This window comes from Poecilia formosa, unplaced genomic scaffold (genome assembly GCF_000485575.1).
Source record: "Poecilia formosa unplaced genomic scaffold, Poecilia_formosa-5.1.2 Scaffold105, whole genome shotgun sequence".
Taxonomy (NCBI): domain Eukaryota; kingdom Metazoa; phylum Chordata; class Actinopteri; order Cyprinodontiformes; family Poeciliidae; genus Poecilia; species Poecilia formosa.
In genome coordinates this window covers 1676047-1696643 of record NW_006800044.1, presented here as the reverse complement: position 1 = coordinate 1696643, position 20597 = coordinate 1676047, and the positions used below count along the sequence as shown (strand labels likewise).

The 20597-nt window shown below is 44.0% G+C and overlaps 1 protein-coding gene across 3 annotated transcripts in view; it reads right to left on the bottom strand.

The window, feature by feature from the left end:
* Window positions 1-20597, bottom strand: part of hivep3b (HIVEP zinc finger 3b) — a 48873-nt gene that overhangs the window by 10695 nt on the left and 17581 nt on the right. Inside the window, exons 2-6 of one of the 3 annotated variants that reach the window (XM_016675025.1) lie at window positions 13356-13465; window positions 4970-7297; window positions 4206-4495; window positions 2081-4087; window positions 483-628 (exon numbers count right to left, since the gene is read on the bottom strand). In XM_016675025.1, coding sequence (XP_016530511.1) covers window positions 483-628; window positions 2081-4087; window positions 4206-4495; window positions 4970-6947 — 4421 coding nt within the window. In that variant the 5' untranslated portion in view covers window positions 6948-7297; window positions 13356-13465. Of the gene's footprint in view, window positions 1-482; window positions 629-2080; window positions 4088-4205; window positions 4496-4969; window positions 7298-10454; window positions 10806-13355; window positions 13466-20597 lie in introns of those variants that run through there. The other 2 variants (XM_016675026.1, XM_007559629.2) reach the window with 2 other exon arrangements.

Below are 20597 nucleotides of genomic sequence, written 5' to 3'. Positions count from 1 at the left end.
CCAAAATGTAAATATCTTCAGCAAGAAGAAGGATGTTGGTAAAAAAAGAAAAAAAAAAGAAAAAAAGATAATGTAACACTTTAAAACTAAATCTGCCAGGGATATGAATGATTTTGGAGTGAACTGTTAATACCGAGTATTTAAGCCTACATTCAGTTTTGTCTGAATATTATTTGTATTGACTGTCATGGATAAAAATATCATGCACTCTACACTCCCACACATACACACACTCAAAGCAGATGCACTGACACGCAGCTCTCACTCCAAATCAACACATCTTAGAAGCAGAAATTCACGCCATCAGTTAGAGCAAAACGCTTGGCTACAGGTACAAACGAGCTACAGTGCCTCCCTTTTGCTCAACTCAGCTCAATATGATCCTTATTTTTTCTTTTTTTTGGTTTGCCTTTATCAGGAGGAACTTTTGTAATGATGAACGACCATGTTTCCAAATATATACTAAAGACGGTTGCACCTACCCTCCTTCAAAGATTCGGACCAAACTAGTTTCGCCTTGTTTGGAGGTGGAAGGACCTTCCTCTTCCCTCATCTCTTTAATATTCTCCTTCTCATGCGTCTCCTCATCCTTCATCTCTGGCAGGGTGCTGCGTGGGGTGTCTTGTGCCTACGTTCAAGACAAGTAACTTTAAATACTACAAGGTCAATTTTAAAGAGCATAACACAGTTCTAGTTCTCAGTAAATAAATACCACAATATTTACATTATACAGTATAAACTTTTGCAGAGAGTCATTGTTTCTATGTCAAGTCTCAAGTGTCCAAGGGCCTAGTCCACGTCAAGTCTCCAGTCTCTATTTTTATTGACTGAAATAAGAACTCCATAAGATCTAGCACATCTCTAAATCTGCGTTATTGTAAGTTAGGATTCAAAACATGTACCGATTGTTCTTCAGCCTAAATGTCCACATGAACATTTAATACTAATTTTAAGTCTTTTTTTAAACAATTATGTCTTAATCTATTACTATTCATAACAGCATGTCTTTACAACGACTAAGTCAACATCTGTTTATCCCTTTCTATTCCTTTCCTTCCTATTGTCCACACTTTTATTATATATTCCACTAAACAGTTTGGAGTTTTTCCTTTACCTCGCTTTGAGCTGGATCATTTTTTAATAATTGTGGGGGGAAAAAAATTCTGCATCCACATTTAAAACCTTTGTTCCCAATTCAAAATAGTAAACATGTTCAAATGTACTGTACAAATTATAAAACAATGAAAAGGTCATGGTGCTGGAAGCAATTGAAAGCATGTTAAACAGCAGAATTCCCTTTATTTAAGTTTTTGCAGCCAGACATGTCCTTTGTATTGTTGTTTATTGTTAACAGGGAAAGAACGTTGGAGGTAAGTGAAGTTTATTTTGTTCTGAAACTACATAGTTATTTAATACAGCTTCCAGTTGGAGAAACATTAATGTGGTCATAATTATGAAATTACAGCCGGCATGAACAGCGACAGGCTTCCTTTCAATCTTTATTATATGACTTTATTAAAATGCTACTAAGACTTGACTCTCACACCAGGAGACCAAGTAAAGTCTCAAGTCTTTGGGGCAAGTCTGAAGTCGAGTTTGAGGTCTCATTCTTTTATTCAAACTCTGACCTACACCCACAAACGTTAATATATTTTATTGGAATTTTATGAATAAGAACAACACAAAATAGTGCATATTTATGATGAAGACTATAATAGTACATTGTTGCTGCTTTGAGTGCATTTCTGTTCAACTCCCTAAGTAAGTTCTTAGTAGAATCGCTGTTTACTGCAATTGCCGCAGCAGTACAGCTATAGTTCTGCAGAGATTATATTACACACGTAGTTTTCCTTGTTTGCATTGGATGGATTTTATAAAGGGATACCAAAGTAAAGGGTATACTTGTCATTTTTCAGATCTTATTTGTAAAAAGAAAACCTTGAAAATCATGTCTGCCACTGGTCTGTCGTATGACGTCCAAATGAAGCGCATTGAAGATTTTGTCTGTGACTAAATGTGAAAAACGTCAGGAGTTATAAATCTGTTTTCAAGGCGTTGTATTGCGTGTGTTTGTGTTTACCTCTGAAACATGTGGAGTTGTGCTGCTTTCAGGGACTGGTTCACTTCTGGCTGGTGCCGAAGCAGTGGCCATGGTGTACGTCTCAGAGCTGTGCTTCTGTTTAGAGCACAGCAGAGACAGGGCCACCTTAGTGCTGACGCCTGGCAGATTGGGGTTGTGTGCGCTGACACTCCATGTAGAATAAACCGAGGTACACGGGTCTCTCTCAGCAGACGGGTTGGGTTTGACATACTTCAGGTAGCACCAGTTTACTGAGGTGGAAGTGTGTAGGCTGGGGTACGAAGGGGGGCTTGGCTTCTCAACCCCCACTTCTGGAGTTGGCACCTCTTCCTTTTTTGGATTTGTCTTCTCCGTTGATTTCTCCTTGCTTTCCTTTTCTTCTCTGTTATATTTCCATGGGAGTTGTTCCTGCACCTCTTCTAATTTGACACTTGTGCCTTCTGATCGATTTGGTTGCCATTTCTCTCTGTCATCTAGTGTCCTCCCAATGTTTTTGCTTTCTTCTTCTTGGCCTACCTTGGGTTCTGCATCTTCTTCCTCTTCAACACTCTTCTGTCGCTCCTCCTCTTCTTTTACTCTTTTCTGGTGACGCTTAGCCTCAGTGCTGAGCTCTAGACTAGCGGCAGGTGAAAGCATGCGTTTGCTTCCTCCAGGTCCCAGAGAACCATACTCGTCCTCAGACACTGAGGACAGCTCTTTCGAGAGGGACAGAGGGAGAAGGCTCTGGATGGATGGAGATGGAACTTTCAGATAGGATCCTTGCAGCTTGTCCCGTTCTGTTTGGGCCATGACGATCATAGCCGTGCAAGAAGTTGATTCCTGTGAGCGAGTGGAGGCCAGAATCTGGGAGAGTGTGGTATACATGGCACTGGCAAAGGTAGGTCTATGAGTTTGGAGGCGCACTGGCACTACAAGTGATACCACTGGCGTAAGCTGTGCCAGGCATGTGGTAATGACTGGTTGTTGTTGGTGGTATGAGATGGTTACAAGAGAGTGATGGGTCAGAGCTGATGACATGGAGGAGATGGGAGGTCTGGTCTCTGTAGAGGACAGAGGAGGAATGTGTGTGCCGAGACTTGGCGGAAAAGGAAAGTACGGAGGCTGACTGCTTCTAACCCTTGAGGAGCTCGGGAGAGGAACGAGGGGTGGGAGATGATGTAGTGGTATTCTCAACCGTTCTGGCAAGTGGATCTGTCCTGGGTGGGTCTGTATGGGAGATCCAGAGTGTGAATGTAAGAAGCCTCTGTGAATGACTTGGGGGGGCAGGACATCAGTTTTGGATGTAGTTATGGGGAGTAGTTGTGAAAGTGCACCTCTTTGGAAAACGTGTTGTCCTCTGTGTTGCAAAGGGAGCACATCATGAGAGGATGAGGACATTTGAGAATGCATTAACTGCATGGGCTTCCATGTGGCGTCCAGACAGAAGTGGGGATTGACTTCAGCAGGGTAGACATAAGGCATGTTGGGGTGAGAAGGACCGGGCATTGGGCTGTGACTAATGTTACCCACCATCTCCTGCTCTGTTTCACCTAAAGTGGCCTGTTTCACAAGAAGAAACTTTCTCCTCTCTTTCCAGGAGGACGTCGACTGCTGAGAGGAAAGAGATCCGTAATCAAAGGATTTACTTCTCGTCTCTGAGATCTGTTCAGTTTGTTGGGGCCTAGGAGGGGCCTGCTCTGAGGCTGAACGCCTCATCTCCTTGTGGCTTTGGTTGTGTTGGTGAGAAGCAGATGGGACCGTCAGCATCTGGGAGCCTTGGCTGACGGAACCCCAGACAACGGGATCTGGACGTATTGTGTCCTCAAAAGAAGCAGAGAGGCTTGAGACATTGCTTTCTTGACTAGGGCTGCGAGGGAGAGACGGAGACTCAAAGCTGGACTCCCCAGAAGACTGAGCTGCTTCTGCTAAGCGGAGTCGTTTCTTCTTTGGTGGCAGCTTTTCTGCAGGTAGTTGAGCCAGAGTCTGGCTCCGCTGGGGCCACTGGAACTCCTCTGTTTTCTCGAGCTCCTACAAAAGAACTACAAATTAACAAAGTCTCCTGGGTAAGCAAATATGTACAAAAGTCTTAAAAAGTGCAGTCCAATTTGTGTAATTAGACTAGACTAAGGAGGAAAGTTTTGCATACCTTGGATGAAGATGCTTTCACTGGGGGTGAAACAGATGGCATGTCAGAATCAAGCTCCAAAGTAACAAATATCTCCGGCACTTGGATGTTTGGCTGACGGATGAGGCGGGATGTGGAAGGAGAGGGTTTTGGCTCAGGTTGTTGTGGCTGCGGATTCTCTCTGAGGTCTGGCTCCTGGCTTTCCATTGATATACTTTCTTGTTTTTCAAAAGAACTAGTGTGCTGGATGACAGAAACACCCTTCCTGTCCCGTTGCTGCTGTTGGTTTGGCTCATTATGTAAAGTAACACCTAGAGGCAATGACCAGACAAAAAGCATACAAGGTAGTATCAACTTCAATGGCTCCAGGGTTATTAAAATATATTTTAAAAAATTAGCTCTGTTTTACACTACTGTCTCATGTAACAGAACCTTTCCTTTCTGTTTTTTTTTAAAGTTTGAAAAAAAGATGCACATGTAAATATTAAAATGTTGGTCGTGTATTCCTGTATTAAGACGGGTCAAAAATGGGTCAAATACAAACCAATGCAATTCTAGATCTTTGGAGCCAGTACTCTGCATCTAGTAGATTTGTCCAACAGACTTGCATAAGACATAATTTTTAAATACATTTTTCTTCTGTTATCAAGTTTTGCAGGAGCCTCCTAGTGATCAGTTCATCAACACTAAGTCTGTTTTAAAGAAGGTCACATCTAAAAGATGCAGCACGTTGCCTCTAGAAAACAGAATTACAAGTAGTCCAATACAAGGATGCATAAACAAACCTGAGAGGCCCTGGCTGTGCTCTGGTCTGCTCGGCACTGGAATGAGACCTTCAGAGCTGCCTGATATGGGTACAGTTCCAGGACTGGGGGGATCCTCCTCGAGGCTCTCCTCTTTCCTCCTCTTCCTCACAGCCATGGCCAGTGCTCGGAACTTGGAGTGCATCAGTGGGGGACGATTCTCTCTGCATGGGCTACGTGCATCAGTGCCCTCTTGTTTTGGTCCTGGACATACTCTTCTGTGACCCTCATAGTCCTCACTGTGCTGAAAGCCAACACCACAAGATCTACATTCGAAGATGCTTTGACTCTTTTGTGGATGATGTGGTTGCTTGCCTGAATGATCTTCTCTGGCTGAGGAAGATGAGGATGCAGGGCTGCTCTCCTCCAACACTGACTCAGCTCCCAGGGGTACCTCTATGGCAGGCTGGCGTCTGAGCATACGCTGTGCACCTCTCATCTCTGCGACCACTGCTTGCTGCTCATCAAATGACTGGCTAAGGCGGTAACTTCTTGGAGACATGGTGCCCGAAGTGAGGGGCTCTACTTGGCTTGTAGTTGATGGCAATGAGTGGCTTCTGAGAAGAGGCACTGCTGAAAGTTCCTGGGTACTCAATGGATCTGCCTCAGAGTTTTGGGGATGCCTCAAACCGCTGGGACCTGCAGCTTCTATTTTTGGGTCAAACGTGTAGGGATCTTTAGGGATAATAAATTTGGGTGACTCCATACTACTTTTCCTGGAGATGGAGGAGCGTCTAGGCTTTACGCTGTCAATCTCACTGGTGTCTACTACTGCTTCATTAATGGTAATGAGCTTGGTAATGTGTTCAATAACTTGAGTTTTGGGTACAGCAAAGGGAATGCTTTTGTCCTCACTTCCTGATGATGAGGAATGTGAAGTAGGAAGCTGGTGCTGGTGGGGACTGCGCTGCTGTCCTCCAAGTCTTCCATACTTCCCTAGGATAATTTCTGCATAGGTTTTGGCACTGGAACTTGGCGGGCTGACTTGGGACAGGTCGGTACTGCCTGATCCAGAAAAGTAGCCAGATTCTGTGCTGCCCTTACTACCCGGGCCTAACGATGAAGATGATGTGGAGAGAGAGGAGGAGGGAGGGTCATCTGGTGAAGCCATGGGGCCCCGTTTCCTAAGCCTCAATGCCAGTTTTTGCTTGACAGCCTGAGAATCCTCAGGCCTTTGGCTCTCCTCAGAGCCTCCAAGCCGTTCTTTAGCCCCTTTCCTCTGCTGTCGAAGCATCTCTTTAGAAGATTTTCTGCGCTGGCCAGTCTCATCTTCGGATTCAGTGCTTTCTCCCTCTGTGTGCTCTTCGGGGTCTTCTCCAATACTGCTACCCTCTGGTCCACTGAAACTGGGCTCATCTCGGCTGGAGGACAGACCTACTTTAATGCGATGGGCGTGTGACTTGCGGTGCTTGTACAAATTGCTCTTGGTCTTGAAAGAAAAGCCACACGGAGCACAAGGATAGGGTCTTTCTCCTGTGTGGGAGCGTATGTGTTTCTCAAGAACACTTGGCTTGGCACATGGACGACCACAATATGAACACACATATTTCCCTGGCTTTTGAGGTTTCTTCTCCCCCTTTTTGGGAGAGCTGACACCTTCTAGAGCCTCGTGACTGGAGTGAGATGGCCCCCCGTGACTATGCTCACCCTGGGTGGAGGACATAGTGATGAGGGATGAGGATGAAGAGGAAGCTGCAGGGAAAAAACTGGCTCCAGATGTACCAGGGGTTTCTGAATGCTGCCATACTGCTGCTTGCTGCTGCTGTAACCGAAGCAGGTCGGTACGTTTGGGCTGACGGTTTTGCAAGCGCCCCAAAGCTCTATGTACAGGACGAGGATTAGGAGGCTGCTGGGGTTGCTGAGGTGGACAAGACCCTAATGAAGACTCAGCTGTTGCATGCTGCGACTCTTGCCTTCCAGAGCGCTCCCCGTTGGCCGGACGGCTGGGCTCAGCCTCCATAGAGTGGGGAGGAGACCTCACAGACACGTAACAAAGGGCTCCGTGAGCCTCATTGGTTTAATCGCATGGCAAAATAAGGTCAGAGGCGATGGAACATCGAGAGATTGAACTGTAAATCAAAAATGAGGACTTTTTTCAGAGTGGGCCGCGAGTTAATCCAAAGTTCCAAATGAGGCATCATTAAAAGGTGCCCTGGAGCTGCATTGATGCAGGTAAACATGAAAGCTCTCTCTGTGCAAAGCAGCTAAACGTCTCTCCAGCCACAGCCATTCTAGCAGTCCTCCTAGGGTGATGCCCACATCTTCTTTGTTGATTGTTGAGGTTGGCAGCTGCTCAGCTTCTGGGTGGATCTAAAGAAATATAAAAAAAATAAAGAAAAAAATGGTCACAAAAGAGGATACATATTAAAGCTGTGTATTTTTTAGATGTACTAACATAAATACTTTAGTCCTCTTAATAATCTTATCTGTAGTTCTAACTTGGCTTGCCAGTTGCCAAGGTTAGAGGTGTCCAGCCTATTGACCAATGGAGAGATTCACTAGACCCTACAGTGCTGATCATTCCTTCTCAGGGTCAATTAACAGTGGGAACTGTTTATTCAAAATTTCATTTGTAAAACAGTATCAGGAAGTCCTATTTAGTTTGATAGAGCAAAAGCAATCCTAAGCCAGTCAAGTCAATATTTCTGTAATGTAGTATTTCAAAACATCATAGTGATCTGGACAAATGTACATGGTAACATGGCATACAAATATTTCTGAATCTTCATAGAAGCTATGGAAAACCTCATTACAAAACAATCTAATTTAGAACTGTTGCTTACAGAAGGTATTTTAAGTTCATGGTATCACATCTGACCAAAGAGCAGTCCACACTGCAGGGGTCAGAGAAGCCTGAGGTCCACCAGGCAGCATCCACAGCATGGGCACTTGCAGTCACGCAGCCAAGGCTCCCAGTATGAGAGCAAGAAGTCAAAACAAATGTTGCAAATTCTACCTATGCTTATCTGATCTGGCAGCAAAGCAGAGGGAGGTAAATGGTGTGGATTGTTTTCCAGGCTTAAAACTCCTGTGTTTCAGTGTCAGCTCCCTCCCAACGCTTACTGCCATCAGGCTACGTCAGGATCCCAGGAAAACCTTTTATCAAGATGGATCTATTGTAATATTTCCCACTTAGACACTACTAGAAAGCTGTGTTTATGAGGAGCTAAGAATAGCTGATCACAGAGACTCAGAGATGAGGCTGGAGTGAAATCTTATTCTTTATCAAGATCTATGTTCTGTAATATTTCCCCCCACCCTCACCCCCAAATTGCTACAAAGGCTGTACTGAGGCTCAACTCAAGACACAAGAATCTTGTACTGCAGCCAGTAAAAGCACACTGGGGGGAACGGACAGAGCCAATCATAACATTTTCAGTCAGCAGCCATGCTTGACTGCTGACAGACTCTCAGCACGGGCTCATCCAGAGTATCATTCACTATCTATGACATTGACACCGTCTTCAACTCCCTAACCCTGTCACACTCTGGAGATGAGCGCTCGGTAAAAGGAGGACGCCCTGTGTGTTCCTCTTCATAGCTGCATATCTCTGCAGCGGGGGGAAACAGGCAGACGGAGAAAACGCAGACAAAAATCCGCACGGGTTTTCTGGAAAATATTAGAGAGAAGCCGGTGATGGAGGAAAAGAAACAGAGGTGGGAAGTGATGAGACGGTGGCTAAATAATCAGACCCAAGAGATGACTGCAGCTTACGGTGCCAGCGGTGTCAGTGCGGTAATGACAGCTTTTTATAATGACAAAAACACAGCGCAGTCAGCCTTCATTAGAGACGGTGAAAAAAAAAGAGGAAAAGAATCACCTTTCCTTTTGGCAACAACTTGACAGATTCTTGCCTCGGTCTGCACGTTTTCCCACATTTCAGATGCGGGCCAATCATCTGTTCAGCTTGTGTTTCTTTAAAGCAGAGAAGTCTTTCATTACAGCGGATTTCCAGCAACAACACTGGGCCATTACGCAGCACAACAAACCGAAACACCATTAAATTTCACTTCTGTTTTCTTTTTTCCCTCCTCCACAGTTTGATGGCTGCTGCAGCTGTTTCTATCCTGGGACGTTTCAACCAGCAGGGACACGTTATTCTGCCGGACTACGAGAACTGCACCGGGAAGAAGTTGACGTAAAATAAAAAAAATATCTATCTGAAGGGGACTATTAAGTACACACCACAAATTAGCAAAAACAGCAGATAAACATGAGCAAAATGAGCAAACCGGGAACTGGGCAGTGCCGCGTGTCTAGAGAGGGAAACAGCTTATTGGACATCAGTCCTGAATAGTTGATTCAGGAGCATTGATGCTTCTAAACGGAAAATGTTTTTAAAGAATTGTGGAGAGCTGTGCCTAAAGCGTCCGTCACCGACCAGATGCGGCTGGTGTGGGCTGTTTAACACAACATAAGAGTGTGTTTTCCAATTCTGGCACGAACATAATCAGTGGTGCATTTTATGCTGCCCCTTTAGGTAAATCCACTCTACGCAGCTATTCTCCTGAACAGCAGACATCACCACAAAGATCTGACTGTTTTCTATAAGTGATAGAAGAAACTATAGGAAATACATTCCCAATGAGCAACACAGATTGACTTTATAAGACCTATTTGAAGTAGATTTTAAAGCCTAAAGCATTTTGCTGAAAAAAACAAAAAAAACAAAAAACATTCTCCCTGTAGTTGTATTCTACCAAACATATGCTGCTTTCAGCCCTCCACCATGCTCACTCTTCCTTTTGAGCCACTGCAAATCAGTTGGTTGGAACAAATTCATCCTTCAGACAAATGTTTGACAGCATATAGCGACTGTGACTAGACTGATTTCAGTACATTAACATAGTTTAACCTAATCACTGCAGCACACACTCACAGATAATCTACAACAAAATGTGTCTATGCAGATGATGAATTGATATATTGTTGTATATCTTTTGCAAAGCTTGCCAGTATTGTCCAGGCCTCACACAAAGAAAAGGAAAAGTGTTGGTAGAGAAACCAAGTGGGTGAAAATGAAAAAAAAAAAAAAAAAGATGGTCCGGATATAAATAGAAGAGAGAAGGCAGAGAATAACACACACTCGTTCTCGACATCCTCTGGAACAAATGTCTCAGTTCACATAGTTGTTATCAGAGGTCAGGTTTAATGATCTCAGGACTGGCTGTTGACGCAGCCCTTAAACAGGGCAATTAGAAGATTTTTAAGACGGTTTGGGAAGAGCACCGCTTTCATTATTCATCGCAGTCTAGACTGCGAGGTCGGAGTGAGGAAGCACAGTCAGAGCCGTGCCAGGAGGATGAGCGAAAGGAATGCCAGAGACAGCCTACTTTAAGACAAAGCACACACACCCATATCGCACACACATAGTGTAGAGCAGAGGTGCAACCGGGACGAAATGCACAGAAAGCCCTCGAATCTACCTCGGTAAACCTGATCAGCCGATGCCCTGAGGTGACTTACCCTGATTTCAGTCAGGGGGTTTCCTTTCTCACAGATCTCATTCCACAGAGGAGACATCCTAACAGTGGTTCCTGTTAACGCACAACAACACTACAACGCGGCGCCTTCGACGATTCGCTTATGGCTAAAAATGAGATTAGAATGTGACACACAAGTCTTCTGTTGCTGGTGCGGGTGGGGAAAGGGTGTTCCTGCGTCTATTTTTAGGCCAAGGTGTGAGGGGGAAGAATAATCCAGCTGCTCCACAGATTTAAATCTACTCCATGTTAATTCGGAGTTACAGCGTCGAAGCTCGTTAAAGCAATCTGTTGTGCAAGCTGGTTTCCACAACGGTGTCTCCGCCTGAAATGTGACTAATGACTCGTCTGCAGAGACGGGAAGACGGAGCGAAAGGGGGAACGTGCGCAGGGTGAGCATGCATGCGCAAAGCTCCGTCTGCACAAACGGGCTGTGATGCAGTCACCCAAGGGAGCCCCTGACACACGGAGGAGCTCACACTTCATCTCCCTTCTACGCGTGTGTCATCATGCACGTCAAACGCTGTCTCCCGCCATCATGTTTACTGGATCCAGCGAGGCTCCTCGCCCGTCTCGAGCTGTAAAATCCCACAAAGCATTTGGCTCTGCCCAGGCTCTAGATTAGCATTGCAGCAGTTTTACAATTGAATTTGTTAAAAATGTCTTTTGAAACTGTGTGACACAGACGAAACTTGGAGTTGGCTCGAAGTGAGATTAGCAGGTCAGACCTCAAAGATAACTGGAGGGGGTCAGGACAAGCCAGAGAGGCGCATCTCTCATAGCTGTATTGCTTAACAATATTTCTTCCTATTTAATTTGATATATACAACATTAAATTGTTTTAATAATGCGTTCAAAGAGCAGTCACTTCACAATAAAAGTGCAAATCAACCGATCAAGATTTTCCACATAAATAACGCTTTCTGGTTTCCTTTGTTGTCTTCCTTCCTTACTCAGCTGTTTTTCTTTCTAAATACTAAAGAACACAAAGGGGAAGGTCTGTTGCAGGTTTTTTGACAGATGTACTCGTTTTGAATCCAAAATTAAATGGAAGACTTACAAGAGTAATCCAACTTACGCATCAAAGCCTGTTTCCCCAAACCCTGCCTGATTTTTATTACATGCAAAAATTGCATCAAACATACATGCAGTTGGGTGAAGTTTTTAGTTAGGGAAATGGTTAGTGTTCTTGGTTTTAATGGATTTATTGATTAGGGGAAATAAAAACGATATGTTTTTCATTATTTGATCATTAAAATATCCAATCAAGAGGAAACCAGAGCTGTGTTTCTGGTGAGCCTATTGTTGCATATTTAATTTAAAGGTTTGATCAATAAATTTGAAACTAAAACATTTTTGTGTTTATTTATTTATTTTTTTAATAAATCAGCAAAATAAACAAGCTGCACAAACACACTCTACTTCTCTTCCTCTCCTACTGGCGGTAGCCTGCTGCAAGTTCCCATGGAAACCATTCCTACTCTGAAGCAACGGGCAGATGGAGAGGGAGCTGGAGGTCTAAATTTATCTCCCAGCATCCTCTCTGACTACAGACGCACACTGGCAGCAGGAAGTAAGGTGGGGAACCGCTTTGCCTCGGCGTGCGACGGCAAGCTGGCGTGACCCCTGACTTTGGCCTCCCCCTCTGAGCAACGACACAACCACAGTGCCAAGTAAGCAGTTCAGTGCTCAATACTGTACAGGTGGCTCTGCAGCATTCCCAAGCTGAAGAGGCAGTCGGAAAGTTAAATCACACCCACTCTGCACAGAGCTCTCGGTCAAACCCAGACACTGAAACCCAAACGGTTCCGCAGAAACAAAACCAGGCCAGAAAACCCCAAACGCCGAGACTCGCACCCACCCAGGGTTACCGCTGTGTCTGACAAACCCCACATACCAGAGCCCTCGCTCACAGCCGCTCGGCTCTAGTCTGGGATCGCGCTGTGTTTGCCGTGGCTCTGAGGCCAGAGGACGCAGAGAGGGATTTCGCAGAGCTCCGACAAGACTGGCACCTCTCAACCATCGCCGGGCTCGCTATGACTAATAACACAACTCTGTGTAGTTGCAGGTAAACAGGTCTCATTCAGAAAGGAGCAGAGCGTGGGTAAAAAACACGAGAGGCTCTCCAACGCCACTTTGTTGACTACACACAGAATTAAAAGTGGTAGGTTCTCCGTCCTCTTATTTGTGGATGTGGTTGCCTTAAAACATAATTGAGAAAAGTTGCAAAAAAAATCCCCCAAAATAATAAAAAATTAAAGTGCCATCTTCCAAACACTAAATGTCTAGGGACATCTTTTATAAACCTAGTTCAGGTTGGCCAAAAACTTTATTTTCCACTAAATAAAGGAGTTAAAAGTCAGACTTGGTTAGTCCATTTTTCTCAACCCCAGTGACCCTGGATCCACACACAGACATCACCACACATCTTTTGGTTGACATCTCTTCACCTTCCACTCCCCAGCCACAAATGTTGTATTCTCAATCAATATTAAAACAAAACTTTGCTCCAGGGATTAAAAACATTAGGGAAACACACAAATCTATCACATAACACATGCATAGTTCTGGAATTTCCCTAAAATTATAGCAGGCTATAAATTTGCACCCATGCCCAGTAAAAGAAACAGTAACCTGGTGACTCCTTTTTTGAAAAGCTGCACTGAGATCACTGCTGAAACTCTGAACTATTCTAATCAACTTTTGTACAAACCTACAAATTTCTACTCCTCTGGTTTTTTTTTTTGTTTGTTTTTTTGTTGTTTTTTTTTTCTTTTGGAAAATATGAGCAGTTGCAGTTTCAAGATGGATTATGCAAATATGAAAAAAGAGAAAAAGAAATAGAAGGAGAGGGGTGCAGAGTGAGACAGAGAGTTTAGATTACCTGACAGAGCAGACCGGTCTTCCCCCTCAGAGACGCTTCACAGGCACTGTGAGACAAGCAGGGAGAGCCAGAGAGTGCGAGCGGATATGACTGCTTGAGTGGGTGTGTTGCTGAGAGAGAAGGAGAGAGAGGCAAAAAAAAAGAGTGATGGAGAAAGACGGGGAGAGGAAGACACTGAATGAATGTTTCTACTGTATAAATATGCAGGGAGGAGGAAGATGTCTCAGCAAGAAGAAGAAGCTGCTTCGTGTGAGAGTGATGCCGAGGGTCTGAGATAAAAAAAAATAAATAAATAAAAAAAAAATCCCCTCATTTCTAAATTACTGCAGTACTATCATCATTTACCATTAGCACTCATACGGGGCAGGATCGTCTACAAACACATGTCATAGCTGTGGCTCGCTGCTGCCAACAGACAAGATTACAAACAGGTTCTCGCGCGGGGTTTTCCCCTGCAACACACGACGAGGAAGGCGCTTCCTTGCGAGTCATCATCGCCTCCTTATCAGCAAACTCGTCCTACTCTGTGGCAGTGAAACGAAAGAAAAAACTCTTATGGTCCCCTTCAAAAGTGACAAAACATTCATCATGCGTGCAGAAAAAAAAAAAAAAAAAAAAAAAAAGGCTCCCAGTCTCATCCAGCTGCGATCCCGCATCTGTAAATGCATTCCAGAGCGGGATCGGCTCAGACGATTACACAGGAGCCCCCGGGCCGGGCCTACCAGCTCTGCGTCGCCACGGCGGGCGAGCGAGGGAGAAAACAGAAAGAGAAGGAGAGGGAGAATTGAGAATGAGCGGAGGTCCTGCTGTTCCATAGAGATTTGCCTCGCTGGCAGAGAGCGCAGGAAGTGTGAGTCACACGTTCTAAAATAAACACGCTCCGCACAGTGTCGAGCCGGCACTCGAAATGAGCGGATGGCTGGGCCGCTGATCAGAAGGCAGGCAGAGGGGAGCATGAATCCATGCAGGCCGGCAACACGTGGTGGCCGGGTGGGACTCGCAGCCAGGAGATGCGGATGAGTCAGGAGGAGGAGATGATCCTCTCCTGCTCTAATTGTGTCTTTTTTCATGCTCGTCCGCCCCCTTGTTTGCTTTCCCTTTCAAAACGCCCCGTTTTCGTGCTTTCCTTCACCCCTTCCCCGAGTGATTCTTGTGTTAACCACATGCGTCTTCTATTCTTACATCTGTGCTTTGTGTTTCCCTCTGCTTTATTTTGCCACAGTCAATAGGAGTGTTGTTCAGAACTGGGTGATTACCCCCGGCTCAGTGCAGCTGACGGCTGTAGATGGGGTTGTGCCGGCCTGATGCTGCCGGCTTTGCAGGCCCAGGCGCTGTATTGTGTCTGCCTGAATGTGCTCATTGTCACCCTTTACAGCACACACCTTCCATGCCGTACTTCCCTGTCAGGGACCTTCACCCATCCGTCATCCCTTTGTCCACTGTTCCTCAGACCGAGGGTTTCTGACGGGAAGATGTCGGGAAGTGGAAGAGGGAGAGGACAGAACAGAACTGCCACTGTGGCGCTGATTGACAGGAAAGTTGCTCAGCACAGATGTTACGAACACTGAGACCAGGCCTGGTCTGATGTAGACGCGAGTTTGCCCAAAAGCTCCACAGCAACCGGAAAAGGTACCGATACGGTTCGATAACGATCACGGCTCCGATAACAACATGACTCTTTGATCTGATATCAGGTTTATATTAAAGCCGATTTTACCTGGAAAATTTCAGTCTGCCAGCGTTGCACATAAAATGTAAACAGATGTTTTAAAGAATGGGTGGTGCTGATTTCGTCCTTTCACCGTGTCATCACACTTTTGCAGTTTTAGTCAAACCAACATTTTGGGGGAGAAAATATTCCCGTCTACCGCAAGATGTTTAGTAATAACCGCGAGCCGATTGGACCCACCAGTCGTATGCTTCATACCACTTTGACAACCAGCAATTTAATTTAATTCTCTGTCTCCTATACGTAGTCTGCTGTGAGGAAATGTGGTTACAGAGATTTTGTTTTGACCACTGATCATAATCTTTGACGCAGTGGTGCTCTGTGTTGCACTTTTCAGTTATACTCTAAAAGTTTGTGTATCCTGCACAAACATTTTGCAGCATCACCTTTTCAAAATCAAAACCAAATAATTTATTGAGCTGCTTGGTGCAACCCCTCTGATATCTCCTGGAGTGGAGCATCTCTAACGGGGGAAGTGAGGTTCAAAATGGGAAGTGCAGCGATTGTGAAGGTGTGAAAATACTGAGTACGTTATTCTATAAGCGTAGAGCAGTCCAGACTTACAGTATATGCAAAGCTGTTTGCCTTTACAGTAAATGGAAACAAGGACTCCCCTGTGGTGCAGTCGCATGAGGAAATTTCTTTACTTCTCCACACATGCTATAATGTAGGTAGAAGCAACACCTAAAATGCAAACATCATGCTTTATAAGAAACTTTGTGCTGTTTTGGAGCAGCCGCAGACTATAATTTGGACCAAATGAGTGGTTTATGCATTTACAGACAACCGTGCACATGACATATTTTTGGACTTTCACCCTGTAAATTGCAGACACTGGCAGTGGGAAAATATGTCAGCATTCAGAAAGAACTCTCTCTGTCGTGAGGCTGGATTATTTCAGACGTGTGGTTTTCCAATAAACTGACCCATTCTCTTCAGAAGACTGTGGTGTTATGATAGAAATGAGATCCATTTAAAGAGGGACCCTACCCAGTGCGTACGAGGCTCGGCAGTACTATACCTGTTTGTATTTACCAAAAGAGGAAAAAAAACAAAAAAACAACAACCCTAAAAATAAGAAAACTCTAAATTTGGAGAGAAGCGGCTGATACACATTTGGGAACAGCATGTTAGACCCCTAAGTCCGCTCACTCCTCACGGAAATGTACATTTACTCCATCATCTGCCTTGTTTGTCTCCTGACAAAAATCATTGACATATTTTACTAACTTTAATCTCTATTGTTTTTACTTTTAAATACAGAACCACAATCAGCAGCAGAAGTACTGAGGCTTTTCACAAACAGTCGTGTAATTCTGCAGCTGTCGGTTTTCATCATTCCAACGCAGCTCTGAATTAGTGAAAGATGTGAATACAGCGATCTCGGTTTGCTTGTTGGTTACTGGGAGTTTGCCAATAACAGTGGAAAATTTAGAGAAGTTAGTTAAAAAAATAAAATAAAATCACTTAGACTTATTTACTAAATTTAGCAATGCAATGCAATGTACAGCAAACTGCACCTTCTTAACAGATATGTTGAAGTTATGATTATATTCCAAAGAAAAGAACCTGTTGTATTCCTTCAGTCTCTTCTCACTATCTAATTTGACTTTATGCTTTGGACATTCGTCCATTTGAAAAACCTATTTGAGTCCAAGCTTTAACTTTAAACATAACATTCTGCCATGTTTCTAATGGCTTCTTCCTCTCCGAGTGGTTGTCAAGCCCATGTTGATACTTGTTTTAGTGTGAATAATGACTCTCTTTGACCATTTTCAGCCAATATCTTCCGGGTTCACAGAACTGTCTCCTTCATGAAAGGCATAGCAGCTCGACACCCCAATACCCTTTATGCTTAAAGAGTGTTGGAGGCATTTTTGTCATATCTTTGCTTAAAAGTCTACATTTAAGAATTGCACCGATTGATTTGTCTAAATGGAGAATTTTGGAGGGTCAACTCTGAACTTGAAAGAGGCCGAATTAAAGAAAGAAGGAAAAGTTTAAACAGAGATTCCTGTCAGAGACACTCGATCCCCTTTTGGACAGTTCGATACTTGGCACGAGTGGTATGCAAACAAAATAAAAGAGTGACAAAGCACACAGGGAGGCGGGTGCGGATAATTATAGAAAGAGGAACTGACATTTTGACATTTTCAGAAGCTGTCCCTCCTTGTGCTCACAGGTTTCACTGATGCGTGGACGTCGAGACCACAGAGCACGCTCTCCCACGCAGCTTACTGTACACGTCGTTCACAGCTGGCTGCTTTGTATTTAGCTTTTCCTCTGTCACGGTGCGAACAAAAGAATGTGCTTGCTGCAACACCGTGATGAGAGAGCTGCGTTCACTTCACTGAGTAAATATGGAAAGACACAAAAGCTCTGTTGGCGCGAGCTACATTTTGAAAATATTCAGCATCATTCAATCTTTCACTACGAATTAATTTTTCATGCAGGTTGTCGCAAACAGATAACAGAGTTTAAAACAACAGAGCATTCTCCGTAATTGAAACCATGCCTTCTCATGCTGGTCAGCAGACTCCCGTCTTTGTCTTATAGCAGCAATCACTTTCGCACAGTTATTTTTATTTTTTGCTGAAGTTGTCGTTTTTCTGTGAAGTCACCCTTGTGGATTCCTCCCACGTGATGGGAAAACCAGCGTTAGTTCCTTTTTTTTTTTTTTTTCTTTTTGCAGCTGTTCTGCGCAAAAGCCACAACAGGTTCACCCTTTCTGGCTTCGTGCACGACCCTGGCGCCGTGACTTATCGCCACATCTCGGTAACCCGCCGCGATGTTAATTCAAGCTGTCGCTGCTTGAACTGCTGCCTGGACAAACACAGATGCAGCAGCAAGTCAACAGGTGAGAGCCTGGCCCCAGAGCGTTCAAATACGACGACCGAGCCCACAGAACATATCAACACGGACCTCCTTGTGATTGCAGAGTTTACTCAAAACTGGACTGGTCCGGAGTAATTGCTACCTGCAGTAACAAACAACTCAATTTAAAATAGCGTTCATGTAAAGTTTACTCTGCCTCCTCCACGTCAAGCCGCCGCTGCCATGCTGCATTAGCGGCCCGTCAGCAGAGGCTCTCCTGGAGCATCCATGCCTCGTCAGCTCTCTCTTCGAAGCCGATTCATAAATACACACAGCACTCGCTGTTTTGTTTATGCATTCACTTGACTGGAAGTGGAGGTGAGGGTGAATACAAAGAGAAAGGAGGAGTGAGAGGAAAAAGTAACAGCACAAGAGGGAAAACAAACTGTCTGCATATGGACAGGAGAAACTCCGAGACAAGACAGAAGAGTCTCACTAATAAAAACACATGCTCTGTGCAATGGTTCTGACTTGTGCCATTTGAAACGTGGGCCTTGGCACTTTGGAAAAGCAGCTCTTAAATGGCATCGGGTGGATCATTTATACACAGTTGTCAAGATAAAAAACACACTGCACCATAATAATACAATTCTGTACAAATGTGAACCTTAAGCTAGGTTCACAGGGCAGGGCAGAAAAACAACAATGATGTCTATTGTGACCAACAGGTGATCAATATTAATAGAAAATCTGTTTGAAAGAATGTTGATCATTTCATTGAACGCCGATCCAGAACCGCAAGGCATTCTGGGGGATGTAGACTAAGCATGGTAGGTTAAAGCAACCAACCAAGCAGCCCAGCTGATACCACTCACTGTCTGGTTAGCCAGCAACAAACTGTAGCACAGCAGCAGTTTCACGTTGCATGCTTCACTTTTTACGAATATGGATTTCACCTAAAACTCCTTTTGCACTTAGGTTGACTATGAAAGAGAGTATTAGTTTCTCTCTTTCATTTGTTAGTTTCTGTTGCTCACTGTCTGCCTGTGCTGTGTGACCTTCCCAGTGCTGTGCTCTGATGTCACCAGACAGCTGCACACCTCATTAAATATCATGGCAATCAAGATAGGTCTAACATGAGAACATTTTCTTTTTCTGCACACAATTAGTGATACTAAAATATGTAATGAGCTAAATTATCAACAAGTGATATCAAAACAGAGGCTAATGCTAATGTTAGCTAAGGGCTGTAGCAAACTGCACAACGCAGAAATATTCCCAGATGGTGTAAATTTACTGAAGACATAATATTTAGAAACAAGTGATGGTTGAAACTGTGGTTAAGGTGTCATATCAACAGAACATTATAGCTTTTGAAAACATGTTGGGAAAGGACAGTAGAAATGTGCTGCAGAAACTCTTGTTGGGAAGAAACATTTGTTGCTGTCAAGAAAAACAGGTTCATGCAAAACCACATGCTGGGATTTGAACCAGCATAAGCTGTAAAGCTTCAAACTTGAAGCCAATAAAGGGAATTTTCCAGGCTATTTGGTGGGTAAATCACCAAATAGCTATTTGGTGATTACTACATGCTATTTTACTGGAGCACTCTGAGACGACCCAATATAATAGAAGGTGGGTAGCTAATAGATACTTAAAAGACCTAAATAATCACACTGTGGTCACCTTATTTTTTACATCGACAGTTCTCACTTGCAGAGACAGTTTTACTGTACTGTAAACACGAGGTTTATGATGTCACGATTAGAGCCAATTTTTGCTGTGTGCTTATAATAACACAATCTTAGTGACAGCCAGACATAAACCGCCCTGTTTCTGCACCACAACTCAAGTCTGCTTGAATTGCATCACACAAGACAGTAGAGTGGAGATTATTTGTGACTGTCCAACTTTTCATGCCTCTATTAAAAGCATGGATGGAAAACCCCAATGTACCGGGACTGTAACTAAAATATGGCCCAAGCTACTGGAACCAACTGGCCCACTTTGAGTTAGCAGACACACAGAACTGTGTCAACAACTGCTCCGTTTGTTTTACTCGACAAAGAGACAGGACCACACTTTGACTATACTGACTTATTTCTAGGTGTTAACAAGAATTATTGTCACTGCAAACACAGGCAGTTACAGAGGGCGATAAAAATCCCAGTGTTTTAAACACATTCTCCAGGGAATTATATGCTGACCACCAAAGCCATAATGTGAAATGATAAACTGTGCTCTTGGTTATCAAGCACAAAAGGTAATTTGACCTATATTAGGAACGGTGGCATGCCTTTGTCCAGTTGTAGTTGCCTTGAAAAGATCTGATCTAGGAGAATTAAAAACTCCCTGAACCACAGGCACCCCCTCTGCTCCTTCCTCTGCTACCATCCCACTCATCCTGAGAGCTGCATCATCCTGCCTGCAAGCCTGATCATTTGAATATAACAGAGAGAGAAAAAAAAAGGTTTTGCTGAAAATAGATGCTGTCTGAAAAGTGTACAAAGGCAGAAGACAAAGAGAAATAGAGAATAATAAAAAGATATGGAGAGGAATCAGCACATTAATGTAGGATAGGTGGCCGAGTAAATTGATTTCCTGCTATTTCTTGTTATAGTAGCTGATTTAATGCAATCCATGCATTACTGGTTTTTATAGTAATCCATATAATTCATTACTCCTCTGTTACCTCTAGA